The sequence below is a fragment of the Bipolaris victoriae genome, assembly GCF_000527765.1.
Source record: "Bipolaris victoriae FI3 unplaced genomic scaffold scaffold_77, whole genome shotgun sequence".
In the NCBI taxonomy this organism is placed as follows: domain Eukaryota; kingdom Fungi; phylum Ascomycota; class Dothideomycetes; order Pleosporales; family Pleosporaceae; genus Bipolaris; species Bipolaris victoriae.
Window position 1 is genome coordinate 2,903 of NW_014575315.1, and position 20,062 is coordinate 22,964.

General features: G+C 46.3%; 8 protein-coding genes across 8 annotated transcripts; 6 read left to right on the forward strand and 2 right to left on the reverse strand.

Annotated features, from left to right (window-relative positions):
* Positions 1–773: 773 nt before the first annotated feature.
* On the reverse strand, positions 774–953 carry COCVIDRAFT_106227 (hypothetical protein; the record flags this gene model as incomplete). Its single annotated transcript, XM_014698446.1, has 1 exon — positions 774–953. One exon carries the CDS (start codon positions 951–953, stop codon positions 774–776), a length of 180 nt encoding a protein of 59 aa, XP_014553932.1.
* A 410-nt stretch (positions 954–1,363) lies between these two features.
* COCVIDRAFT_40067 (hypothetical protein) lies at positions 1,364–2,518 on the forward strand (the record flags this gene model as incomplete). The annotated part of the gene is made up of 4 exons (XM_014698447.1): positions 1,364–1,616; positions 1,670–1,763; positions 1,815–2,224; positions 2,286–2,518. The coding sequence occupies 4 exons, from the start codon at positions 1,364–1,366 to the stop codon at positions 2,516–2,518; spliced, it is 990 nt and encodes a 329-aa protein (XP_014553933.1).
* A 1,692-nt stretch (positions 2,519–4,210) lies between these two features.
* COCVIDRAFT_18222 (hypothetical protein) lies at positions 4,211–4,834 on the forward strand (the record flags this gene model as incomplete). Its single annotated transcript, XM_014698436.1, has 1 exon — positions 4,211–4,834. The coding sequence occupies one exon, from the start codon at positions 4,211–4,213 to the stop codon at positions 4,832–4,834; it is 624 nt and encodes a 207-aa protein (XP_014553922.1).
* Positions 4,835–5,319: 485 nt separating this feature from the next.
* On the reverse strand, positions 5,320–6,767 carry COCVIDRAFT_40068 (hypothetical protein; the record flags this gene model as incomplete). The annotated part of the gene is made up of 6 exons (XM_014698448.1): positions 5,320–5,720; positions 5,767–5,885; positions 5,943–5,996; positions 6,047–6,099; positions 6,149–6,410; positions 6,460–6,767. The coding sequence occupies 6 exons, from the start codon at positions 6,765–6,767 to the stop codon at positions 5,320–5,322; spliced, it is 1,197 nt and encodes a 398-aa protein (XP_014553934.1).
* A 2,190-nt stretch (positions 6,768–8,957) lies between these two features.
* COCVIDRAFT_40069 (hypothetical protein) lies at positions 8,958–10,266 on the forward strand (the record flags this gene model as incomplete). The annotated part of the gene is made up of 4 exons (XM_014698449.1): positions 8,958–8,985; positions 9,592–9,718; positions 9,842–10,010; positions 10,075–10,266. The coding sequence occupies 4 exons, from the start codon at positions 8,958–8,960 to the stop codon at positions 10,264–10,266; spliced, it is 516 nt and encodes a 171-aa protein (XP_014553935.1).
* Positions 10,267–11,072: 806 nt separating this feature from the next.
* COCVIDRAFT_106330 (hypothetical protein) lies at positions 11,073–12,104 on the forward strand (the record flags this gene model as incomplete). Its single annotated transcript, XM_014698450.1, has 1 exon — positions 11,073–12,104. The coding sequence occupies one exon, from the start codon at positions 11,073–11,075 to the stop codon at positions 12,102–12,104; it is 1,032 nt and encodes a 343-aa protein (XP_014553936.1).
* A 2,460-nt stretch (positions 12,105–14,564) lies between these two features.
* On the forward strand, positions 14,565–15,185 carry COCVIDRAFT_18225 (hypothetical protein; the record flags this gene model as incomplete). Its single annotated transcript, XM_014698437.1, has 1 exon — positions 14,565–15,185. The coding sequence occupies one exon, from the start codon at positions 14,565–14,567 to the stop codon at positions 15,183–15,185; it is 621 nt and encodes a 206-aa protein (XP_014553923.1).
* Positions 15,186–16,177: 992 nt separating this feature from the next.
* COCVIDRAFT_106294 (hypothetical protein) lies at positions 16,178–19,530 on the forward strand (the record flags this gene model as incomplete). Its single annotated transcript, XM_014698451.1, has 2 exons — positions 16,178–19,276; positions 19,333–19,530. The coding sequence occupies 2 exons, from the start codon at positions 16,178–16,180 to the stop codon at positions 19,528–19,530; spliced, it is 3,297 nt and encodes a 1,098-aa protein (XP_014553937.1).
* Positions 19,531–20,062: the final 532 nt, after the last annotated feature.

Here is a 20,062-nt window from a genome sequence, read left to right on the forward strand (position 1 = left end):
GAAGTAGTAGTGCTCTTTCTAATATTATACTTAGGAACAGTACGTGAAATAAGAGAAGCCTTGAATGTTCGCTCTGAAGCGGATCTACCGAACTGATTTTGGCCAAAGCATCACCCTAGCCTTGCAGAATCAATTAAGCCTGTACCTGTCGCATATTAGTCCTCTAGGAAGGAACGAGCGCAATCACTGTGGAGGTTACAATCGCAGTCGCGTACAAGAACATGCAAACGACTAAAAAGTAGAATATCCTCTTTCTACTCTTCGTAACCATCATGTCTCAGCGCCAACGCTGTTCAACGGAAGTGGCTAGGGCGTATACACCCGCCACAAGCGTCAGAAAGGTTTAGCTAAAGACGAGTTCCATCGCGTCCATAATAGTAGAGTGAGCTAGTAACACGGACATTGCATCTTTCTTAAAGAGCTCGTAGCTACCAAATCCCGATTGGAATGGTGCTTTGATAGTGGTTGCGGTACCAGGGGCCGCTAGTGCTGTGTTGAAGGCGAGGATGTTACTATCTACGAGCGAATACACGTCGTAGATTGTGGAATTGCAAGAGAGCGCAAATCCCAAGCGACCATCATCAACTTTCACGACAACGCTATGGGGTAACTACAGATCTTTCAAGATTAAAATTCCAAAAATAGTATAGCTATTACATATTTAGGACACTAAAGTCTATTCCTCTAGCTAGACCTAATCCTCTACGCTTAGTACTTTGTGCGTAGCTTAAATTACTTTTAGAAATATTAAGTCTTACTCTTAGAAGTATTTCTTACATAATACCATCTATTACAGAAACCTTATCTCGCGATAGAAGGTAGAGATGATCGTAGGTACTAAGTAACGCTCTCCTATCTGCGATTGGCAACCTCCAATGGCGCTGATGCCACGGTAGTAAGCGGCCCTTCCTTAAGGGGTCGCACGGACCATTCAGGGGAAGACAGGGGCCCATTTTTAAGTTTATTGCATGTAACCCTACTACTTGCGACAACACATCCGTACGTAGCGAGATGTACTTGCAGTTCGGACTTTCGTTGCTATGGTAGGCACGGAATTAGGGCATAATACCCCCTCCAAATGCTGCACTTAAGAAAGAAGTGTTTTACATCTAGGCACCGTATACACTTCAATGTCAATGCTTGTTTGTTTGGGGCAAATAATGTCCGCTCAGGCTCGAAGCAATGATACATGCGCTAGACAAGAGGCTAACATCCCCTTAGACGCTTAGCACCCGTATTCAGCCAAATTTAGCAACAGCTCTAGAGCGAACTTCCAGCGATGTTTTCTGTATAATAAGTCAGAGGCATCGCTGTGGCAAGTGTTCGAACTCAGATCTGAGATTTCATTTACACACTCATCAATATGCTCTTCAACATTATCGCGCTCCTCGCTGCAGCGAGCCTCACTCAAGCTGTCGTTCTCCCCGCACGACAGGTCAGTGATGGCAGCAAATGTATCGATCCGCCGCAGAGGATTGAGTGGCGCCAGCTCGAACCGGCTCAGCAGAAGAGCTACATCGATGCTGTGCTTTGCCTCAAGACGAAGCCTTCGCGTATCGGTCTCAGGTCACTGTTCGATGACTTCCCGCACGTCCACTTCCAAGTGGCCAGCAGTAGTAAGTCCGCCATTTATCTTGATAGTTACGCCGCTAAAAATGAACTCTTCCAGTACACAACCAAGCAACGTTCCTGCCCTGGCACAGGTACTTCACCAAATGCTACTTCGATGCGCTCAGCGAGTGCGGATACAGTGGCCCTGGAACGCAAGTCTTCCACTAAACACTCAAAAATAGACTCCAATAACGCAGACGTAGCTATTGGGATTGGACTCTGGACCACGAATCCCTCCTCGCATCCCCGGTCATGTCGTCCACCACCGGCTTCGGCGGAAACGGCGACCCCAATCGCAGCGAGTATAACGCGCCGACCGACCAGACACTACCGTGCGTTGACAGCGGACCCTTCAAAGACCTGCGCCCAGAGTATCTTCCCAATTCGCCCACCGAGATGACAGAGGGAGGTCACTGTTTCTTCCGCCAAGTGGCCGAGGCCAACGAGCCAGAGGCATGGAACATAATGAAAGACACGCTAACTCCGGAATACGTTGCCAATCAGCAGAAGCTTGAGACTTTCGCAAAGTTTGCGCCGGATCTCGAGGCCAGTCCACATGGAACTATCCACGCCAGTTTGGGCGGCGAGATGAACCCCACGACTTCGCCAAACGGTGAGTACAGATACGCATTTAGCAGGCTATTGAGTCTGCAAGTGACTAATGGAATCTCTAGAGCCACTTTTCTTCCTTCACCACCCACAAATCGATCGTCTGTGGTGGACTTGGCAGCAGCAGAATCTAGAAAAGCGTGTAGCTGATTACAGCGGCATGCATCGACCTTGGGGAAGCACGAGTTTCGTTCCGGCGTCTATGAACGATACATTGAACATGCTAGGCGTCGCGGACGACGTGCTAGTCAAGGATGTTATGAGCACCACCGGGCCAGTGTTGTGTTACCGGTACTAATTGCGATTTACTTCCATTAGTAGGCGAGGGAAAGTATTAATACCTATATCATAGATAGCAGCAAGCCAGTGGAGTGTTCAATATAATATGGGGTTGATAAGGTATACTGTTCCATTTGACTGGAAAGAAGCATATCCAGGTCTAGCACTGCAAGCGTAATAACGCAACGCGGTGTCGGATTATCGAGCGATATATGTAGAACAAAGATTAAAACGTGCCTAATAGGTGATCAACGGACATAGAACACAGATAACAACAAGCTAACCATCGGGACTAAGAGCTCGTAGCCAAGATGAAAATGCTCTGGAGACCTTTATCAAATGGAATGTACTAGGGGTTGGAAAGATTCTAGATAATGAACTTTAATAAGCATATTTACCATCTGAGAGGCGCATATCGGAAGACGCAAGGCGTTCGTACGCCCGATTGTTTTGGAATATATTCAACTAACCTCGGACGCGGTGTATCGTAGGAAAATTCACCATGAATGACAGCTTCCCACCCCACCCTGCCCAAGGCGTGTTTGTCAAACTTTTGTCCCAAACGTGATAGAATAAAATATTGCACAGGACGGCTATTAGTGCTGACCGGGCTCAATAGAATTTATCAGCACGGCCAAGAGCAAATTGAGTTGTTCCTCCGTAGGTCAGTGCCGCTATCGACAACCGTGCTCAGCCGTTCCGCTTTCTTCAGGCATATACTTGGTAAAATGCGGAAGTAGGGGCAGTGGAGGAAATATAGAGTTTTGCTTAGTAAAATTTTAGATAGATTAAAACTTTCATAGTACTATTATATTACGACCAATAAGCAAGAGCTTAAGGCTAAGTGTCTTCTCGTCGCGGATTACTATCGGTAGGTTTATAATATTGAATCTTTCCATCTCACGATATATTACAAAATCCCGAATTTCGCCACCGCCCTACTGCCCCTACTTCCGCATCTTACCAAGTAAACACTAGTGCACTGTACATGTCGAAAAGAAAGTTTTAAAACCACGGTTAGACATTAGGCCTAGAACTTGTGTCTAAGCCTCACTCTGCATCCTATGTGCATGTACTACATATGATCTATGATCAAAGGAGGTGGCTACGTTACACGGCGAACCCCACAAGCGCTCTTTTAGCTAAAAGCCTCAGGTTTGTCCGCCTAACATATCTATTACATAAAACGGTAGTTTAGAGGTGCCTAGGCCAAAAAGTAACCCACATAAGCTGATGTAAGAGCGGCTGGAAAGGTATATTGTAGGTAGTAGCAAGGAGTTGTATAGTCTTTGATCGTTCCAAACATATACATCAGTCACAGGATCAACACTACCTTGTTATCAAGTTGAATTGTACTTATAATGTTCATGCGTAGTATTCCGTATATAAAGCTCTTGATTCCCAATGAAGTGTGTAGCTCAATAGTGCTATTCATTACCTAGTAAACTCTATTCTAAATTGTCCTTGCGCTAGACAAACGGTAATTTCCGTAGAAATATACTTTTTAAATCATTCCCAGTAATAGCCTTTCGTATTTGTACAATCACGGCGCTTACGATAATATCAGTTCCGTAGCTTACTTGGAAACACAACAAGTATAAGAATCAGACAATATCAGCATCATTGTTCAATATCGCTTCCATTACAACCCATTTTCACAAGCAAACATTGCAATAACTACTACACGATTAAACGTTCTCCTCAACCCAAGATGCTCCTAACTAGCACCAAGACATGGATGTCATTGTTTCTTGCTTTAAGTGCAGTCCCTACTGTGCTCTGCGCCCCTTCTCAAGGCTCTCTCAATCTCGAACCAGTCCAAGAGATCACTTCTCCTCTTGCTCTCTTTCCGAGAGCCATCTCTCACGCTATGACTGAGCGCGACGTTGTCCCTACTCATTTGGACAAGCGCGCTGTTATCACCTCCCCGAATACGCGACGAGTTATCAACCTTTCATTGAAGGAAGCAATCCATGGTATTGCTGCTGGTACAACGTGGACGTGGAGGATTGCCTACCAATTTGTTGGCAATATTAATGGTCAAAGCGGCCGCCTGACTGGGGCCAATGAAGGATCAAGTGCAGGTTCTGCGGCTTTTCCGGATTTCCAGATCGAACACATCTTCAGCAATGCGGTTGACGGCGTCGTAACTGCGATCTTCGACGTAGTCAATTCAGCCAACCAGAAATTCGAGCTGAAGCTTGTCTGGGATGAAACATTCAAAACAGCATCAGCGACTGTTGAACAAGTAATACACTCCTACTGTACTTACTTTACCCCTGGTGGTGCCCAGGAACATCTTAGTCAGGATCAATTCTCATTTACTTTAGTATAAAGTTATGTAATCTAAACATAAGGCTTCAGAGTGCGAGTAGGAGTGTGAGTGGGTGTAGAAGTAGAAGCAGAGTTTCTTCGTAAAACTAGACATATTAGAATAAATAATATCTACGTCATGCCTGTCGAAACTATCGCGCTCGTTATCTATCAATACTATTTCGCACTAGTAGCGTTGATATAAGTAATACATCTATAACGCTATTCTTAACCTCTATATATAAGCATAGCTATTTAATAGCTAAAGTACTTAAGAGGTAGCTTATACATAGCTTGTTCTACTGTTGGAAGCCAATTCGTAATACTCGGTGTTCCATTTATCGGAATTATTAAGGTGCGCTAAAATGTTAATAACATAACGTCAAGTGATATAGGTTGACTGTGATACCAATTCATGGTGAATTTTGTCATGCTTTGTGTACTATATTATTGAAAAGGTTAAAACAGAAACTATTGCTCCAAGTTTGCAATGCTATGATTAGTTTCTCACCCTAAATCTTCCGAATAGCAACCTACCACTGTCTGTTCAGGCTGTCTTGCCAGCGATGCTTCGCCTTTTTCTATATCAAGCTCTTCTAAGCCCTTAATGGCTGATACATTTTCCATTCCACTGCTGTTCTGATCATTTCGTGGTTGGTTCGAAATCATTCCATGTCTTGGATCCTCCGAGACATTGATCTTGCCCACATATTCTTGTTTCATAGTTGCGTGTTTCATAGATGCATTGCTGATGGATACGTCTGCAGATATAGAGTCTAGAATATGGCTGCGGTTCCTCGCTTTCGTAAAGCGTTGACGGGCGCGCTGTGCAGATGCGAAGACGTAGTTTCTATTACTCCGGTTTGCTGGATGAGGTCCTCGAATGGCCCAGAACGATCTGTGGAATACTAATGGCTCAGCGGGGGATGCAAAGTAAGGGCTATGAAAGCTTACGAGGTTGCAGACAGGCACTGTTAACAGCAACAATGGCGATGCAGAACTCTCGTATACCCCAGCGCGCAATATTAAGAACAAATATGTTGGGTACGACAGTGAGTGATACACGAGTTATACTTCCAACCTAATGGTAAGCCTTGCTTTTGCATGAAGATCAAAGCATAATCACTCACCATGCTGCGAGAACGAAGAGACCAGAGGCCAAAAGGACAAAAATACTAAGCCGACTGGGTATATAAGGATCTAGTCGCATTGAGAAAGAAACAAGGCCACATACATATACAGAGGCTTGCTTAACTGCCAAAGAAGCGGAACCGGTATACTAAGCAACTTAGATGTGTTAGTATGGGTACTGATTGGCGGTGATCAATGGACCTACAAAAATATCTGTCGTAGCGTTAAGACAGCTTGCAAGAATGAGTATTTTCGGTGACGCGGTGCATACCAGAGGTGGATGTGGAACTAACTGCCATCTTTGGTGGTATGGCAGGCATGAGAGGCTCAAAGCCAGTGTGGTGGCCGTGAATCCTGACAAGCATAGACATATAGTGAACCGTAGCATGTACACTTGCCAGAGCTCCAGGAATATTCGCCGGTAGAGCATTACGACGACACCTTTGAGACTAAAGATTAGAACGATGCTTATTCTTGGTTAATATCTTTACAGTAATGCGATAGTATTATACTTACTAGGCGTACCAAGAGCCTAGGAAGAGTTTGCTTGAAAACTCTACTTCTGCAAACTTGTCATCGTCGAATAGAGCTATCTCAGCTGCAGAGTAGTCGGCATTCGTTCCAGTGTGATACATTATTTCTGTTACGGCGCACGTGTAGGTCCAGGCGAACAGTGCAATGAACGCGAAGCCATCATCAAGTTGCAGCCCCGTTACTCCAACAGTACGAAGGCGCACTGCGAACCTAATAACAAGCCATAATGCACCAACTGAGTAAAGACTCCAAACCTCTGGTAGGAACTTTTCATCGCGCGCGGGTGCCATACCGGCAAGCTTTTGTTGTGGTGTGCCAAAGTTGGTGATTATCACAGATCTAAACGGCAGTTCTCGCGGGCGTGAGTCAAAACATCACCACTGATAACGATATAAATGGTTGCATCCATCTTTAAAAGACTAAGAGTTTCGGATTTGTTTGTTTGCTCGCGCGAAGAGGGGGTAGGTTTGGTCTTTGAAGCCCGTCCAAACTTTATTCTTGAGCATACTCGCATTCGCATCTATGAGTAGAATACTTCCGACGCTTCCAATTCGTCCATTTCGAGCGTGGGATTCACCTATCCTTTGCCTTCCGGGAAACGCCATTGGATTTATGCTTGTTCCAAGTTCCGAAAATCTATCGAATCTTGCATGTTGCACGGAAACCTTCACAATCCTGGACAATTTGGTAACGAATCGGAGTTCCCGGAGTTGGCCCCAATGACCATGTGTGGCTGACCGAAATCGCGGGCTCTGAACGCCCATCTCCGCTCAGCTGGAAGCCGCTCGCTTCCTGATAAAAGGCGCATTCTTCGGAGCCCCTCGTTATTTCCTGATCAGGCAACTTAGTCGGGCTGATTTCCAATCATGCCGCAGCTAATTCGCTTCTAGATAGCATACATGTGCTTTTATCTTAGGGTGTAGCGCTTCTTCCTATCTATATCATCCCAATGCTTTCTTTTGGTAGTATTCATCGCGTCACTATATCTCTTTTAGTACTCTTCATACCAGAAGTTTGTGCTTTATTTATTTTTTGGTTTCTTAGGATAACGTATTGTTGCGTCAAAATATTGACGAGGCTACGCTGGTTTGCAAAGCGGCCTAGGGCTTTCTAATGAAGGCTTGCAACCCCTTAGTTGACGACCTCTATAAATTCAAGAAGTACTCGTCAACAAACTTCTCAGCTTCGATTTATTAGCTTTTAACTCAAAAATGCCGCTAATCTACCTAGTACTTACCAACGAGAGCCTAGGCGGCCTCAGGCTCGGCAGCGGGAGCATCAATGGCGATGGCAACAAGAGGAGCGATAGTAGCGAAAAAGTTCATGTTTACGTCGTATCGTTAAGCTTTAGACTTCTTCAAGTCACGGAGTCCTTAATAATGTTATAATGCTGTGATACTCTGAGCTGTGGGATTTTGTGCAATGTTGGCGAATTTTATAGTACTTATATTTCATTTCAAAGAGGCCGGGTGCACGATAGAACCCCATGCTCGATCCTTGGCCGGTATTTCCGGACTGAGTTCCGAGCTGCGCTTTCGATTTAGTTGCGAACGCATGTATTGCCACCTGTTATGTTACAAATGCTCAAGACCACATGATTATTTGATCTTTTTTCCCGATCATGTCTCAGTTATAGCGCAACTTTCTCCAGTTGTAGGCGTTGATATCCATTTAGTTTTGTAGACTAGTGTTCTTTGTAAGCATATATCACAGATGGCCTAGCTGAACCGAGCCTTTACTAGTATGTGCATCTATTGCTGGCTAATATGGTCGTAGCTTTACGTGGTTCCGCATTCCCCGAGATAGCCTGCAAGATCTTTGCAATGCGGTTAGGCCCGTGATCAGCAACACCTCGCTTGCGGACAGTCAATACGCGGCTTCATGTCCTCACTTGGACAATTCTCTAGTTTTAACGATGTTGATCTAGGTAAAATTCTTGTTAGGAGAGACACCTTGATTTGAGGGGTTGGGCTATGTTGCGTTTCGTCGATATACAGTCACTCTGTTTTGAATTTCATACTACTCTCGCTTTTTATTGCAACCAATCTCCTGCATAATATCTGGCCATCGGTTAAGAACTCGGGAAACGAATTTCGGTTCTTTTATAGCGAACCCAGCCGTAAATCTTTCAAGATACGTACAATGCAATCATATTGACCTCTCAAAGCATCCGAAACCGAGCATATCGTCGCAAAGGTGAGAAAATCGTGTCATGGGATACAGCTACGTGCTTATTTTGGTGCAGCAGACTCCGATGGATGACGATGCTGACGTTCTTCAAAACCCTAGCCTTGGAAATGTTCAGTTTGAGAAGCTCAAATAGCGCATGAGAATCAATTTGCTGCTTTTCCTGTTCTCATTTGCTTCCATAGTTGCTAGTGTTGTCTTTTTCCAAGAGTATCTTTAAAATACTGGAGCACGGATAGTAACGATCACTTCGGTAGGTATTTCAACCAAGAATCGAAATTGGTCAGACGGACATGTTTACCCGATTCTTCCTTAGAACCAGTACGTTAGTATTTTGACCCGCATTTTATTACAAAAATCGTAAACGGAACAATTTTGATGTGCCCATGAAATTACTTCGCGGCCCTCCTTCATCAAAGACGAACGAGTCGTGGCACCTACTTTCCGAGGTATACTCCTGAGGCATCAGCAAGGAGGACCTCTTGAAGCCCGGCAAGAACCCAGAAAATACGGTCGAAACTGATCCCAAATTGGGTTCTGGTGACGACAAGTACAGCTGACTGGGTGTTACTCAGGGCCCTTTGATCTTCCTTCTTTACTAATAACCCACATATCAAACCTTCATTTCAGCGTAAATCTTCAAGTACAATATCAACGAATAAGTCATCGGCATCGGAACCTTTGCAAGGGTTACAGCTCATCCTCCCACTCTCTTTCCTCTGAAAAGTGGGAAATCGTCACATTATTCGCTGTCAGCATTGCGAAAATATAAAGCGAGAATTTCCTAGCGGTGCTAATTCTGCTGATCGTGATTGAATGCAACATATACCTTTTGCCAAAGTGCTGAAGACACCTGTGTACTTCCGCATTCTTAGTATCCTCTCTCTCGTTCTAATCCTTCCTTTAACATATCACTCTCGAATTAAGACTCAATATCGTATACATTCGCGTATCTCCGCATCAAAACTCCTCAATGCATTCCGTTGCCAGCATCATCAAACCTCCGTCCGTTCATATTCAACTGCCCTGCTGAATCAAGCATAACCTTTAGTAGGTATGAAGAATATGAGCGCCTGACACACATCTGCGATCCGCTCTGGGACGATCCAATCCCCTAAAATGGTGGGTTTTTGATTCTTCCATCTGCAAATGGCGAGTTGGATCAATACGATATCAGCATTTTCCACCAGCTGCACTGCCTCGCCATGATCCAAAGCATTGTGCAAGGGCTGAAAGAAGATACAAATCCCGCACACATCCACATGCGTCACGACCATGGACACAGAGGCCCTAGGTCTGGAATAGGCAATAAGCATTGGCAACATTGCTTCGATTATCTACGTCAAGTGAGGCCATTTGTGCTTGGCTTTGTTCCATCTTGTGGCCGGTGGCCGCTAACGCCGCCCTTAGATAATCCTTTGCAATGATGACCCCGCCATTGAAGAACCAAGGATTAATTCGACTGGGACAAAATTCATCGATGTAATAGTAAAGCGTCAATTTTGTGATCACATTACTCTCTTCACGGCGAGTGTCGAGTCTTTTCGATACGCCAATGAAGAGATTCGGACTGGTAAAAGGAAATTTGCGTATCACGATTGATTGAAAACTCGTATATAAACATATCAAACCAACTACAATTCGTTGGTACCGCTACAAGCTCTCCAGAATTCGCAGTATGTCTCCTTGTGTTATGTCCAGGTTGTATGTCTTTGTTGCATTTTTGCAAAATGCTGCTAGTGTCCATTTAATCTCATCAAATGTTGTTTTTGCAGCTTCTCCGACGTTAGACATCCGCTCGATGCACGAAAGAGCAAAGAATGCTCCTGCTATATATATGAGTAATAAAGCCAGTGAAAAAGTATGTATTGTTTGTATCAACCGGTAGCTGAGTCCTGAGGCGTGCTCCTGAATGCGATTTTTGACCCAGGGCTAGGCCAAAATGAGATGTTCACACTGTGATGGATACGCCTTGTTGATGTTGGCTATAATAGAGGCGCAGGTACCAGAGTTGGATCACTCAAGTGCAAAACATGGATAGTCCATTTCATTTAAGGACCCACAGATCGCACACTTCATCATGCCGCATCTATCGATAGAGCAAACTGCCTTTTGTTCAGCCTTGTAAATTCGCCCCCACACTCCATCTGCAGCTTAACCTCTTTCAGTTTATGCGCTGAGGGGAATGACTCGCGCTCGTGTTGCATGTCATATCACATGGTATCTGCCAATCAGCATGGAGTGAAACATGAGGCTTAGATATGCACACAGTATTGGATCATGCTTGGCATTAATACATGTAAATAGCCATGCAGCCGTCAGGCTGAAACTGACTTGAATGTCACTCGTTTCCTACCTCCACGGTTTATCGTATTTACTAAATTTCTTTCTGTACAAGATACCGCATTATGACGAGGACGGTGCGAACGTTGTTCCTCATCCTCTTCTTTCAAGTCACTGTAACAGCAGCCGCCGGCGAAACGGGAAGCGACCGAATTGGGACCGGCCAATGCCCCGACAATGTTGAATTTATCATGGCCTATTCGCCATTCAAACCGTACTGGAAGTTTGATAAGTTCAAAAATGACGTACAAAGTTGCTGGACCGCAGCAGATTGTCTCTTCGAGTCCTGTGGTGAAAGCCGGAAGCAACAGTTTGCAGCCACTGCATTGGTCATGGGGCTCATACCGTTGACTTTAAAGGACGTTGCATGGCCAGAGCGCCGTATTGTACACGTCACCAAGCCTCTGCCATGGCTGTGTGACATTCTAGTCCTGGCTTTGGGTCTTGTACCACTACCGGCCGAAAAAGGAGCCCTTCTATCGACTCATCAGAGAAACGAAGAAAGTAATGGCTTGGCAGGATACGCGTGGGATATGAGAAGGTCAACCATACGCTTTATGGTAGTCACACTTGCTGTGTGCCTCTTGGCCTGCTATGCAGCGTTGGTATTCAACGAAATATACAGCAAAAGATCTGCGCTCGGTTGCGTTGTTCCTTTCTTCATCACCGCCTGGTATGTCGTCGCTCTACTTCCAGCATCAATCCACAGAGCCTTTGCGGGACGGAGACAAGCACGGATCAAGAGGCTGGATCAAGAAAGAGGAGCTCACATTGGAGTTCGACCTGACGACGTTCATTTGGTTCCACTCCAAGTACACGAGAGTCGACCAGCAGTTGCGAAGAATACAACGATTACCGTAGAATGTAACAAAGGCAAGGTGGTTTCTGCTATTCAGGGAGCGGATGAAGACTGGCCTGTTCAAATGGCTTGGGGTATATATTATATCGCTGGCACTCTAATATTCACGAGTATTATGGCGGTGACTATCATAGAGTTGGTGGTTTGGGTCTTCTTGTGTCTCGCAGTCACTGGTACTAGCAAGGTTCTTGCGTTCTTTATCTGCCTCCTTTTCGAGGAAACAGGTCAAAGAAAGTGAGTGTTGGCTGCTGTTTTGCTGCTCATCATCGTCTAGCCGTAGCCCCGAATCTAAAACTGGCTAAAAGAATAGCAGTCCAGGAGATGTGAACCGAAAGATTGAATATGCCACTTCCGCTTTGAATGTCTGCGCTACATGGGGTTGACCGTGTTCGTCGTTTCGGCTCCTGTTCGCTGCTTGCCTAGCAGCTCCAATTCGCTCAGCCTGGTATCGCTCTATTATTGCATCAGTTTCAGTCAGAGACGCTTTAATGGCTCTAATATGTTGCTACAAGGTATCGTACTCCCTTTAGTCTAAGGATTAGGAAAGCAAGGTACGCTGCATATGATGTTATTGGTAAGTTAATATAGTACACCTTGATGCGGTATAGTCTATTTGGAACAACGCTATATAAGTAGAATACATATAGGATGATTGGATTTATTTAAGCTTCATTAGAAATATAACATATCCAATCAATACTTAATTTTAATTTTGTACTATTTCATCGTCTAATCATTTGAGCATATTAGATGTCAAAGTCTCCAAGTCTCTACCTTCTATACTCCAAGTATATGATCAGGATGTCTGTATTCAGATAAAAGAGAATCAATGCTGTGACTTGGAAACAAAAGAAACAATCATGTCTTTTTTCCAAGGTATATCTAGCGTCTTATTCGCCAGATCGATGGTGAGAGGCGAAGGTTTGCAAAGGCGATCACGTAAGCTTACATGTAAGCCTATCAGTGACACAGTGGACATCTCATTCTTTCTCTGAATAGAAGTTGAGGTACAAAAGGCGTAGGGTTGCAAGAAAAAGCATGTGTTTTTGTGGAGAAAGGTTTAGCTTAGGTAGTGGTGAATTAAGTAGGAGATATAGGAAGAATTGATTGTGATGTAGGGAAGAATAAAGTTACCAGCTTCTGTGCGTTCTCTCATCATATGTCAATAATCATAGTCCATTCGTTGCCATCCGATTGGCTATTTTCGGCATATAGAGCTTTTCGGCACATAGTAACGAACGTTACTTTCCAATAATCTCATGCTAAGAAGGCGGCCATATTTGTAGTAAGTACACTCTTATTAATATAAAAGGTTCATTTCTGATCGACTCTTCTAGTTGGCATCATGACAGTACCTTTAGAAAAGCCAAGATAATTTGGTCCACTTTCCACGCAGTTCTCCCACTACTCCTCTACTACCAGATCTCGGCGCAGAGTGAACCCGACCCGCATCCTACTGAATAGTACCACGACATGCCTGCGGTTCCACCCAGTATTAAAGTAATAACGCACCCATGCGCTGCCGACCTTTCACACGAAAACAACTTCAAACAGGACGGCGGAACCTTCTACTGCTACCCATTTGCCTTGGTCAGCGAGCGATCGCCATTCTGCCGCTCGTATCAGCTCTATGTGTATGCAGTAATGAACGTCCGTGATACATGGATGATTTATATGACATGACAGCTACATTCCACTAAAGGGATGTGTTCCAGCACAGGGAACTGGATGCATAACGATTGATGATGGTGTTGCTACGACTATATACGAATACGGTAGGGGATAGGAGTGTTGGTAACGGAAGTTGAAGCTGGAAAACGTATTGCTGTTGTTTAGACATCAACGCAAGAGACCTCGCGAATACCATTGCAAAAGCTTGCTTAAAGGTCACAAAGTGGCTAGTGTCTGTATCAACATGACCCCGTCAAAATAATACAATAGCCCTATACTCTAAAGGAAATGAGGTGGTTTGATCCATGACTTTCGGATATAAACAATAGGTGCATCTAGGTATTCGAGATGATTTTATGATTTCATATGTTTCTCTTTGATGCCAAAATCAATCTTGTGCATACGAAGAAATATGTGCTGTTGCATACTAGACCGGGTCCAGGACTATAATAGCGCCAAAGCATATTACAAATCACCCAACAAGCATCAGATTGATACATAGGCTCTTTGGTGTTGCTTGTGGACTGGCTGAATATCCCACAGCCCTTAGCCACTAATCACTTTAAATACATAACTAATACCTTAGATATAAACAGAGTTTCCTACGGAAGGTGGCTGATCGTCACGAACAAATCATCCTCTGAGTCCAAAAGGTGTGAATTGATCAGCTCATACTTGTGATGACTGTTGAAGCTGGCACAATGCGACAGCATATCCCTCTCACAAAGTAGAGAAAGTTCTACTATGGACAACGTGTCTGAAGGTGCCTGCACAGATTCACACAACTTCTTGCTCTTGTGAACTACCGGAATGTGATCGAGACAACAACATTGTTACTAGTACATTGTGAAGGGGAGAGCTGACCATAGTCGCCACACTAAAAATCATGAAATTTCTTCTCTTCTCTGGGCTTACTATAAGAAGGAAATATTTTTCCTGTGCTCGATGCTTCCCCCACATAGCAACAGACATCAACCCAAAAGCATTTCCAGTCTTGGATCCAACTACCAGCTTCCCTTCTTCGACCATGGATGCATGGGCCCTCATAATGGTACTCGTCCTCATGATGTTTGTGATAGCAGGGCTAGTAACCTACTTTGGCTACCATCAGTACAAGCGGCAGTTCTTCCCGAGCTATGACGAGGAACGCATGCAACATACTAAAGAAAACGAACAAGCCAAAAGCGAAAGTTTCGAACTCCGGGAAATTGGGCATCCGAAAAGTGTACATCCCAGCAGTCGGTCATATGAGCATCTTCACGCTGTACAGGTGAACATGACGCCAATAGCAAATCCAATAGCACCTCGCGTAGATATTGAACACCAGGTTGGAGAAGGCCTAATCGCCCCATCGGAGCGAGTATTCATGACGGCCGAGGTGGTAGACGAGAATAACCGTGGAAGACATAATACTGTCAAGCATGCCCAAGATCAGCGGATGCACGGTGCACTTGGAGCAGGCACAATGCGCAATGTCAACCCAGTGAACCCAGTAGATGTTGATTATGCCGCTGAAGAACCAATCGCTTCAGATATCTGGAACAAGATTAACAATCGCGAAGTACGAGTTCCTCGGCGCAAGCCCCTGCAGAAGACGGCCGTACAGAAGGTTGCGACAATTCGCGCTGTAACACCTGACGCTGCATAGTGCAATGCGCAGGCTCGCAAACTATTGAGCCCGGGACTAGAGAGAAATTGATCTTGTGGATAGAAAGCAATGGAATAGGGAAAGCGGAAAGGAATGCACCACTGTTGTCTAGTGGTAGTAAATGGCATCAGTCTGAAAGCTTGAGTCGTGTGAGCTGGACCTATAGAGGCTATGGAAACCATCTGGGACGGCTTCAGCATCCTGGGAGAGGTAGGTCATATGGTCAAATTCTTGGATAGGACAAATGGTTGCGAATCTAGCTCCGGTGGCATGTCTGAGTTTGGTCGGTAAGATGGAGGGCATTGCCATTGGATAGAAGCCAGACAGAGCTGTAAAGGAGCATAGATTTCATGATATATTTGAGAATGGAATTCAAAGTACCCGGAACATGCGCACAATGGGATTGTGTGAATACATGTACTAGTATGTGGGTTTGAGAGACTGTGGAAGTTTGCACAGCTGTTGTTTGCAGAGGCGGGCGGCATTCGAGAATGTTCTACAGCATTGGAAATAGACTTTGTCATCGCGACGGGGGTGCGGACATGACGATCGAGGATAACAGAGTATAGTACAGAGAGGCGCTGAATGAGGTGAGATGTGCGGAGAGATGTATGGATGCCTATGCAGTTGTATGTGGTATTAACAATGTACATGGAAAGATGGGTAGTAGAGCAGGTGCGAGTTAATGGAATCCAAGTGTCGCGTGGTGCCGAGGTTTTGCCATCGCGGCTATCGGAGGAGGAGCTTGGACGTGCGGTGATGATGTCGAGATTCCGACGTTGCTGATCAATTGATGCGTACATAGACGATACATATGCCGCCACTACCACATCGCCTTTTATATTTGCACATTGTTTAATTATTCCTCTCCTCGCATCAATTCACGTGGCGAGAGCACGTGTGCTGCGTGTTTCCACGCACAATACTCTCATTCTTTGTATACACACATAAGACTTTCCGCCGCCTGGCCGCACTCATAAAACAGACACATCATGCTCCAGACCCAGAACCTGCCGTGGCGGGCAGCCCTCCGCCAGGCATCGCGCTCGAATTGTACAAAACTCACCACCAGATCATCGCCACGATATCTCCCCGCCCAATGCACAGCATCGCTGGTTGCGCGGCCGCTCCACCGATGCCCCTCGCCACCCGCCGCCCTCTTCGCATACCGCAGCTTTTCCACATCGCTGAGCAAGCAAAAGGAAAAAGACCCCAAGATACCACCTGAGCCACTGGACGAGGGCGCAGCCGAAGAGACAGATGAACTGAAGAAGCTCAGGGAGCAGCAGAGAAACCGAGAGGTCGAGGGCAAGAGTGACACGCCAGAGCCAATACCCCCGCGCACCGGCTCCGGGCGAGGCAGCGCAGCAGGCGGAGGCACTGGAGGCAGCGACGGCGGTGATGGCGGCGGCAAGAAGCGAAAGGGCTCCGAACGCGCCCTCGTCAAACCCACGATACCAGACGTCTACCCGCAGGTTATGGCGATACCACTCGTTAAGCGCCCCTTGTTCCCTGGCTTCTACAAGGCCATCACAATCAGAGACAGAGAGGTCGGCCAGGCAATCGCCGACATGGTGAAGCGGGGGCAACCGTACATTGGAGCCTTCATGTTCAAGGATGAGGGCGCTGACAAGGACGTTATCGACGACCCTAACGAGGTCTACAATGTGGGCACATTCTGCCAGGTTACAAGCGCATTCCCTGTGGGTGCCGATGATAACTTCGCCATGACTTGCGTCCTCTACCCACACCGCCGCATAAAGATGACGGGTCTGAAGCCGCCAGCACAAGCCAAGGAGGAGCCATCAGTAGCCGAGAGTACTTTGGACGAAAGCTCTGAAACACCAGAGGCGGATTCAGCTGCGACCCAATCCAAGGGCGATGTCGTTGCCAGCTTCGAGGAGTCCACCGAAGAGACCAAGACGGCCCAAGGCGCCCTGGTCCCCACCATTCTCAAGGGCCGCAAGGTCAGCATCGCCGACGTGAACAACATGGTTGAGGAGCCTTTCGACCTAAGGTCAAACAAGACAATCCAGGTGCTGGTCAACGAGATTGTCAACACTTTCAAGGGTGTCGCACTCTTAAACCCACTGTTCCGAGACCATGTCTCGACCTTCTCTGTACATACTACCATGAATGTTGGCGAGGACCCCGTCAAGCTGGCCGATTTTGCAGCTGCTGTAGCACAAGCCGAGTCACACGAGCTGCAAGACGCGCTCGAGGAGATGGACATTGAAAAGCGGCTGAGCAAAGCGCTGGAGCTTCTGAAGAAGGAACTCATCAGCGCGGAACTGCAAAAGAAGGTCGCAGACGATGTCAACGCCCGAGTTACGAAGAAGCATCGCGAATACATGCTGATGGAGCAAATGAAAGGCATCAAACGTGAGCTCGGCATTGAGTCTGACGGCAAAGACAAACTGATTGAGAAGTTCAACGAAAAGGCCAACAAGCTGGCTATGCCCGAAGCCGTGCGCAAGGTCTTCGAGGAGGAGATGAGCAAGCTGCAAGGCCTCGAGCCCAACGGATCAGAGTTTAATGTAACCCGCAACTACCTTGACTGGCTCACACAGCTTCCTTGGGGTTTACGTAGCGCCGAAAACTTTGGTATTCAACATGCACGCGAAGTCTTGGATGAAGACCACCATGGTCTAAAAGACGTAAAGGACCGCATCTTGGAGTTCATCGCTGTCGGAAAACTGCGCGGCACTGTTGAAGGTAAGATCCTTTGTTTGGTTGGGCCGCCAGGTGTGGGCAAAACATCTATCGGAAAGTCAATTGCTCGTGCTTTGAACCGCCAGTACTACCGCTTCAGTGTCGGTGGTATGTACGATGTGGCAGAAATCAAAGGTCACCGCAGAACATATGTTGGTGCACTACCTGGACGTATCATTCAGGCTCTCAAGAAATGCCAAACTGAAAACCCACTCGTCTTAATTGATGAAGTCGACAAGATTGGCCGGAACAGTAACCATGGTGACCCAGCATCTGCCCTTCTCGAGCTACTTGACCCAGAGCAAAACAACAGCTTCCTAGACCATTACCTGGACGTGCCTGTCGATCTATCCAAAGTCCTTTTTGTGTGTACAGCCAATATGGACGAGACCATCCCGCAACCACTGCTTGACCGTATGGAGGTAATACGGCTTTCGGGCTATGTTTCCGACGAGAAGATTGCAATCGCTGAGAAGTACTTGTCTCCTGCGGCCAAGGAAATGAGTGGTTTGAAGGATGCCGACGTTGTGCTTGAGAAAGACGCAATTGTCGAGCTCATCAACAAATACTGCCGTGAGTCGGGTGTGCGAAATCTCAAGAAGCATATCGAAAAGGTCTACCGGAAGTCTGCCTTGAAGATTGTCACTGATGTGGGCGAGGAGGCCCTTCCAGAAGCCGCAGCTTTGACTGAAGAGGGCAAGGCTGCGCAACAGGAATCAAACAAGAACGAGAACGACCCCAAGGAGACCCCAAAGAACATCGAGGAGCAGACTACCGAAAAGCCCCGTGTGGCTCTCAAGGTACCAGATTCAGTACATGTCTCAATCACCAAGGACAATCTCAAGGACTACGTCGGCCCACCAATTTTTACCTCTGACCGCCTATACGACTTTACGCCACCTGGTGTAGCCATGGGTCTAGCATGGACCTCCATGGGTGGCTCTGCGCTCTACATTGAATCCATCCTGCAAAATGCGCTGTCCGCTTCGTCATCACCTGGTCTCGAGCGCAGTGGATCCCTCCGAGATGTTATGAAGGAGTCGACTGGGGTTGCCTACTCATTCGCAAAGAGCATCATGGCTCGCGATTTCCCAAAGAACAGATTCTTCGAGCATGCTAGGATACACTTGCATTGCCCCGAGGGCGGTACGCCCAAAGATGGGCCAAGCGCTGGTATCACAATGGCCACCAGCTTGCTCAGCTTAGCGCTCAACAAAAAGATTAGAGACGATGTTGCTATGACTGGCGAGCTTACTCTTACTGGAAAAGTGCTGAGAATTGGTGGACTACGCGAAAAGACTGTTGCAGCACGAAGGGCAGGTGCAAAAACAGTGATTTTCCCACACGACAATATGAGTGATTGGCTGGAACTACCGGAGGTACGTGTCATGTTTTATCTACATTAGGAGAGCGTGATTGGCTGACTTGCGAACAGAACATTAAAGAAGGCATCGAGGGCCGCCCCGTGTCATGGTACCGGGAAGTGTTTGACATTGTGTTCCCCGATCTCGACAAGGAAGCCGCCAACAAGATGTGGGAGAAGGAACTAAAGTCCAAGAAGGGTGACCGTAAGAAGCGTGAGCAAAAGAGGAAAGAGGAGGAGGAGGAAGAGTCTGGCGATGACGACGACTAAGCTAGACTCCTAGATGTAAGATATGTACAGTGAATACGAAAGATATGGGGTTGTAGTAACGCAAGCGCATTCTAGGCGTTTTTAATGATGCTGTTTAGCAAAGCATTGGGCTATGAAGAATACGGGGCGGCTCCGAGATCGACTGCAACTTGGGTAATGAAGCGATGAATGAAATTCTCTTCTCTACATCAATGCCAAGTGGGCTCCAATCGTTGTGTTGTCTTTCTTTTATGCAAAAGAGAATGGATGACGTTTTGCTATGATTTTGCTAGAAACACGGGCGAGGGAAGAAGAAGAGAAGGCGGGTCGGTCCGTTACCCGGTACGTTTCCGTAAATGTACAAGGCGTACCTTTTTTTCGCACAATGCTGCGACAGGCAATATCGCTGTTTGTCAACCTCGCGAATCTAGTCTTGGTGGAACGAAGATGAAGCGGTTTGAATTTTCCAACAAAAGATTTTATATACGATATTGCGCGCCAGCCGCCGCATAGTGCATACTTGTAACATCTTATCCCACATGCAACTACACGT